The sequence below is a fragment of the Geospiza fortis genome, unplaced genomic scaffold (genome assembly GCF_000277835.1).
Source record: "Geospiza fortis unplaced genomic scaffold, GeoFor_1.0 scaffold677, whole genome shotgun sequence".
NCBI lineage: Eukaryota > Metazoa > Chordata > Aves > Passeriformes > Thraupidae > Geospiza > Geospiza fortis.
The window spans coordinates 7236-14259 of record NW_005054585.1 but is presented as its reverse complement, the minus strand read 5'-3'; the positions used below and the strand labels follow the sequence as shown (position 1 = coordinate 14259).

Below are 7024 nucleotides of genomic sequence, written 5' to 3'. Positions count from 1 at the left end.
TTCCTGCTGGAGGTGCCTCTTCCTCCCAATGCCAGGACACAGAGATGCCCTTTCCGTGGCTGTTGGGACCCCGTGCTGTGAGTTGCTGTAATTCCCAATTAATTCCCTCTTTCCCCAGTGATGAGGATGAACTTTTCCCCATTGGGAAGGATAGCCAGTGTGTCCCTGTGTCCAGCTAACTGCATTCCAACGGCTGAAGGTGACATTTCTGGCATTCCTTTGGAGAGAGAAAGAGCCAGGGAGCCTTTGGGTGCCAGAATTGCTTCTGAGGCCTCTCCCAGGGCAGGGGGAAGCTGTTGAAAGCTGATTAATGATCCGTGATTTCCCAGGCAGCGGCCAACCTCGGGGATCAAATGGGATAAATAACAGGGCTGGGATTCTTTTCAAGGCAATTTATGATGAGCTCTAGAAAACAGCCAGCTCCATCTGGGCCCTTTGGAAATTTGGAAGTAATTGGAGGATTATTAGAGGGTGGAATTAGTCGAAGCATTTATTTACGGCTTTTTTTTTTTTTGGCCTCCATCTGCCCCCTCATTAATCTGGGAATGCAGCAATGAGCTGGGTTGACAGCGAGTCACAGAATCGTGGAATGGTTTGGATTGGAAGGGAAATTAAGGATCATCCTTAATTGGATGGTTGGGACACCTTCCACCATCCCAGGTTGCTCCAAGTGGCCTTGGGCACTTTTAGGGATGGGGCAGCCACAGCTCCTCTGGGTTCCCCACATGCACAAAAAGTATTCCCTGGTTTTGAAGCGATGGAGAATTGGTTTATTGGATATTTTGGGGTATTGATACTGGAACTGCTCAGGTGGGATTTGTGTGCAGACAGAGCTTTGCTGGCTCCCAGAGCCCTTGGTGAGGGGGGCTGAGCGGGGAGCAGGGAACAAAACGCTCCAAAGCCTTTTCCTTTGACAAACACTGCCTAATTCCATAATAAATAATTCCACTGCAGGCAGCCTGTGTGCCCCCAAGCTGGAGCTGGGAATTTATCCTGCAAATGGATATGAATTGTGGGGAGAACTTGGGAAGATGCGAGCAGGCCCGTGGTCGGGGTGGAGGCCTCAGAGCAGCGCAGGCCGCGGGTCCTGCTGAGGGGAAACTCCTGAGGGGGAAAAACTCAAAAAATGAAAACCCTTCCAGGCCAACAGCAGTAATGGAAAACTGGGAGCCAGGAGGCAGGGATATCCATAAGCAAAATTCATGGAAAATAATCCTGGGGTGGTTATCAGAAGGGCTGGCAGAGGTGGGGAACATGCAACTGATCCTGCTCTGTCTGTGGGAAAATGTGGAAATGCTCATGGATTTGGGGTTGGATGGAGCCCCTCTGCTCTGGGAGAGCTGGGAATGTTCCCCTGGAGAAGGGAAGGCTCCAGGCAGAGCTCAGAGCCCCTGGCAGGGCCTGAAGGGGCTCCAGGAGAGCTGCAGAGGGACTGGGGACAAGGCATGGAGGGACAGGAGCCAGGGAATGGCTCCCAGTGCCAGGGGGCAGGCATGGATAGGACATTGGGAATTGGGAATTCCTGGCTGGGCTGGGATTCCCAGAGCAGCTGTGGCTGCCCCTGGATCCCTGGCAGTGCCCAAGGCCAGGCTGGAGCAGCCTGGGACAGTGGGAGGTGTCCCTGCCATAGCAGGGATGGGATGAGATGGGGTGGGATAGGATGGGATGGGATGGTTTTGTTTTTACGATCCCTTCCCACCCAAACAATTGTGGAGTTCTGTTGTTGCTGGAATACAAGTGTGGAACAGCAGAGCAACAGTGAGAGCTCAGAGCTGGGGCTGAGACGTTGCTGAGAGAACAGAACACAAAGGAAAAGCTGGAAAACGCAGCAGAGCTGGAAGAAAAGTTGGGAATTGATTTCTCATCCTGGCCATGGTAGCACCTCTCAGCACTGTCTGCTGGCTGACACGTATTCTCAAGAACGTTGGGAATGTTGGCTGCTGCTCTTCACCCTGAGAGGCTCTTAAATATTTTGTGCCCTTGGGTTTGTTGGGAAGGAGATAAATGGATCTGAAACACAAATGGTATTCCTGCAGATATTTTCCCCTCCAGTGAGCTGGTGTGGGAATGAGACAGAATCTGTGGCTGATTTTCCTGAGTTTCTGCTGATGAATTTATCCATGGGTACAGAATGGATGATAGTGGGTACAGAATTCCTTCTTGGAAAGCTTGTTGGGAGAGGCAGGACCATGGGGCAGGAGGTGGAAATAGCCCTTGGGACATTGCCATGGGATTGCCTGGGGTGGGAATGGGGATGCACATGGGACAGGGGGTGGGAATGCCAGTGCAGATGAGAATGGGGTTTGGGATTGGAATGGGAATTTGGATGGGGATGGGAATGGGAATGTGGATGGATCTGGGTCTGGAGATGTGGGTGCAGAAGGGGATGGGAATGTGGATGCTGACAGGGGTGTCAGTGCAGATTGGGATGGGAATTTGGATGGGAATTTGGATGGGAATGTGAGTGTGGATGGATCTCTGTCTGGAGATGTAGATGCAGTAGGGGATGAGGATGTGGATGGGATGAGAATGCTGACAGGGATGGGAATGCAGATGGGACTGGAGATGTGGATACAGACAGGGATGGGGATGGGAATGCAGATGCTGATAGGGGTGTGGATGCAGATTGGGGTGGGAATTTGGATGGGGATGGGAATTTGGATGGATATGTGTCTGGAGATGTGGATGGTATGGGAATGCTGACAGGGATGGGAATGCAGATGTGGATATGGAAATAGGTGTGAATGGGAATTGAGATGGGGATGGGAATGCAGATGGGACTGGAGATGTGGATGCAGATTGGGATGGGAATGCAGATGCTGATAGGGGTGTGGATGCAGATTGGGATGGGAATTTGGATGGGGATGGGAATTTGGATGGATATGTGTCTGGAGATGTGGATGGTATGGGAATGCTGACAGGGATGGGAATGCAGATGTGGATATGGAAATAGGTGTGAATGGGAATTGAGATGGGGATGGGAATGCAGATGGGACTGGAGATGTGGATGCAGATTGGGATGGGAATGCAGATGCTGATAGGGGTGTGGATGCAGATTGGGATGGGAATTTGGATGGGGATGGGGATGGGGATGGATCTGTGTCTGGAGATGTGGATGCAGACAGGGATGAGGATGTGGATGCAGATGCAGAAGGGGATGAAAGCAGAAGTGCAGATGTGGATATGGATGCAGATGTGGATGGGGATACAGATGTGGATGCAGATTCAGATGCGGAATGCCACATTCAATCCCTAAGGAGGTCCCAGTCAGGGTCAGGGCTGAGGCTCAGGAGGGGAAACTCTGGGATCTGCTGATGAAGCTGCTCCTGAGCAGCTGCAGAGCGAGGGGCACAGCTGGAAGAGGAACTCACTCAAATTGCCATTTCTCTCAGAATTGCAGGTTTTTCCTAAACCCTTCAGGAACAGGATTGCTTCCACTCCATAAGCAGGAGCACCTGGGGTCTGGGTGAAGATTCACTGGGAAGTGCCAAATATGTCCTGGGTGAGGCTGTGGGGTGGCTCTGGCTGTGCTCCTGCAGATGTGAGGCCTCCCTGGCAGGGAGAGCAGCATTCAGTGCTAAAACCCCTGGATTCATATATTCCTCCCGAGAGATAAAGTGAGAAACAGTTTTATCTCGTGATCAGCAGCAAGACCAGCACTGGTCTAATCAGCAGTAGCATGAGGTGGGATAAACTGGAATTTTCCGGGCCGTGTGTCACATTCCATCCCACTCCCCCCCGCTGCAGCCCCGCTGTTGTTTTTCCTGTGCCTTCCCAAGTCCCCTTCCTTTTCTCCTGGCTCCTGGTGTGCCAGGCAGGGGATGTGTTTGCAGAGGTGGATGGAGCTTCCTGAAATCCAAATGTCACATTTCCTCTTGGCTGCGTGAGGAGCAAATGGCAGCGTAAATCTATTTGCAGATTTCTACAGAGAGTGGTTAAAAATAATACTAATAATGATAATGATGAAAAAAAGCTGGATTTCTTCCGGAAGCCTCCAGCAATCCATGAGAATCATGTCCCTCTGATTCCCAGGGGGCACCAGGGTGGCCATGTCTGGTGCTTGAGGGGACTTTTCTCCACGGTGGGAGGAAGAGGAAGGGCAGTGTTGTGCCTCTTAGTCATGGATTTCATTCCCTGTTAATCTTTTGGAGCTGGATCCCAGCCTGGCAGCGATGGGTGTGGGAGCAGATTGCTGGTGAGGCCTTTGAGGAGGAATAAATGTATTTTGTAGGACTTGCTGATGGGTTGGAATGGGCTGATGAGGGGCTGGTTTTGTGTGTGTTCATGGATATGAGGGAAATATGGAATGACTTAGGAATATTTCAGGGTCTGGCAAGTCCTATTTGCCCTTACAGCTCCTGCTGCTTCAGTCCCAGGTTTCTCAGGTAGCCCTGATGCCCCTTTGGCAGCAGCACCTTCAGAAAGGGTCTGTAAATGTAGGTGGGAATTCCTCAGTTCTGCCCCTTCTGCTGGTGTTGGCTCCTGTCCCCTTGGGAATGGTGATTTAACAGCTGTAGAATCCTAAAATCATGGAATCCTTAGGGTTGGAAAAGACCTTTAAAGCCATCAAGTCCAACCATCAGGCCACTGGCCCAGGTCCCCAGGTACCACATCAACAGGGCTTTGAAATCCCTCCTGGGGTGGGGACTCCATCTCTGCCTTGAACAACCCTTTCCATGAAGGAATTTTCCCTAATATCCAACTAAACCTCCCCTGGTACATCATTTCCTCCAAACAAGGGCAGCCCAATCCTTTTCTTTTTTTTTTTTAATACATTTAAACCCCTAAAATCAATTTCATGGAACTGCTGAAGGATTTCTGTGCATCCCCAATTTCCCGGGACTGCTGGAAGCTTTTCCTCCCTTCTCCTTGCAGGGATGACGTGCCAAGCCAGGACATCCTACACCGAGGACGAGGTGCTCTGGGGCCACCGCTTCTTCCCAGTGATCTCCTTGGAGGAAGGGTTCTTCAAGGTGGATTATTCCCAGTTCCACGCCACCTTCGAGGTGCCCACCCCTCCCTACAGCGTGAAGGAGCAGGAGGAGATGCTCCTCATGTCCTCGCCCCTGATCCCGCCCGCCGTCAGCAACAGCAAGGAGAGGAACAACTCCGTGGAGTGCCTGGATGGGCTCGACGAGGTGGGCACAAAGCTGCCCTCAAAACTGCAGAAAATCACCGGGAGGGACGACTTCCCAAAAAAACTGCTCAGGATGAGCTCCACCACCTCGGAGAAGGCCTACAGCATGGGCGACCTGCCCATGAAACTCCAGCGCATCAGCTCGGTGCCCGGCAACTCCGAGGAGAAACTGGGCTCTAAGACCACGAAGATGATGTCGGATCCCATGAGCCAGTCGGTGGCAGAGCTGCCCCCCAAGCTGCAGAAGCTCTCGGGGGGCGGCGGCAGGATGGACGGGGTGGGCTCGGGGGAGCCGGGGTGGGCTCGGTGCTCCAGGAGCTGGGAGCGTCCCGTGGGGTTCCGAGCGAGGGCCGCGTCCTCGGTGCGTCCGGTCCCAGCGCATGCAATAACCGTGTGCAATCTCTGCATCTAGTCCGTGGCATGACCTCTCCTGTATTTATACTCTGTACCCCCAAAAACACCCAGAGGGGCCTCCCTGCCCCTGCATTCCCCAGGGAATAGGGACAACACGGAGTGGGGAACGTGCAGGGGAAGCTGAACTTGAGTTGAAAGCGTTTGGGGTTTGTTTTTTCCCTGCCGTGGGTCGTGATTTGCTCACCCAAGTTGTTTGCTGCATGTGGGTTTTTTTCCTCCAAGGAGGTGTTTTGGTTCACCTTTCACATCAAATCTGCTCGCCTTAAATCCACTGCTGGTTTCTAGTTTGCTTTCAGGTTGTTTTTTGTTTTGTTTTTTTTGGGGGGGGGGTGTGTTCCCTGTGTCAAAGTCACCAGGAAAAATACTGGGGGGGAAAAAAATTAAAAATCTGTATTTCATCAGGCTTTGTTTAGAAAAGAAACTTGTGTTCTTAAGCCTGGGGCAAAATGATAAATAAATGACTCGAGTTCACACTTTAGGTATAATTAGTAACATTTTTATAAAATCTTTGTGATTTATATGTGGAAGAAAATCAGCAGGATGTTCTTGATTTCTCTGGTTGCTGAAACAGCCAACCGTGAAAAAGGCTGAATGTACCCGTGGTGCCAAGCAGGCTCTTCTCTTGGAAGAACTGCACCCTAAAAGCAGAGTCCCAATTCCCCCATTCCCTCTGGGCCTGGATTTCCCTGCCAGGCAGGGCAGGGTGCTCCCAAGCCTCGTTCCTCGCTGCTTTTTGTGGTGGAAGTGCTGTCTGACCTTGTTCTGAGCTGCAGGTCACCCTGGGGGCTCCAGAGTGAGCCAAACCTTGGATGAATGTTGAAGTGCTGGGGTTGATTCCTCTCTGGCTGTATTTGGGTTTCCTTTGCCCACGTGGATCAAGGCAGGGTGGGCTCTGTGATGAGGCCTGGAGGTGGTGGAGCACCTCCCCAAAATCCAGAGGGTTGAGGTGCCCGTGGACCCCTGGGCTGTGTTTGGGGCCTTCCTTCCCAGAGGCTGCTTGGGGGAGGTTTGGGATAGATGGAGGGATGGGTGGGACGGGCACCCCACCTGGAGCAGAGCTCTGAGTGCCATCCCGTGGGTGAAACCCTTGGAATCACATCCAGGTGCTCCAGGGTGGGGCAGAGGAACATCCCTGGATGGGCACCTCTGGCTCTCCCTGCAGCCATGCCAGCATTGCTGGATAATTAATGACAGAGCTGATGGGTTTTGAGGAAAAAATTGGGATTTTATAGATGCTGGCATGGAAGGAGGACTTGGAAGCTCAGCAATGCTGGAGCTGGCTCAGCCACCAGTGTCCCTGGAAGTGTCAATGTGTGACTGTCACTGTATTCCTGAGGATGCTGCACAATTCCCAGAGCTCCTTCCCATGGTGTATCCTGATCTTACTCTTATTCTTTTCTTCTTCTATTCTAATTCTATTGGTTTTCCTTATTCTAGTTTGTTTCTTCTTCTTCTTCTTCTTCTTCTTCTTTC

At 51.8% G+C, this 7024-nt stretch overlaps 1 protein-coding gene across 1 annotated transcript in view; it reads left to right on the top strand.

Annotated features, from left to right (window-relative positions):
- KCNJ3 (potassium inwardly rectifying channel subfamily J member 3) overlaps nt 1-5498 on the top strand; it is a gene marked incomplete at its 3' end in the record, with an annotated part of 30842 nt that extends 25344 nt beyond the window's left edge. The window contains 1 exon segment of the mRNA XM_005429916.1: nt 4876-5498. Within this exon segment, the coding sequence (XP_005429973.1) occupies nt 4876-5498 (623 nt within the window).
- Between the last annotated feature and the right edge of the window lie 1526 nt (nt 5499-7024).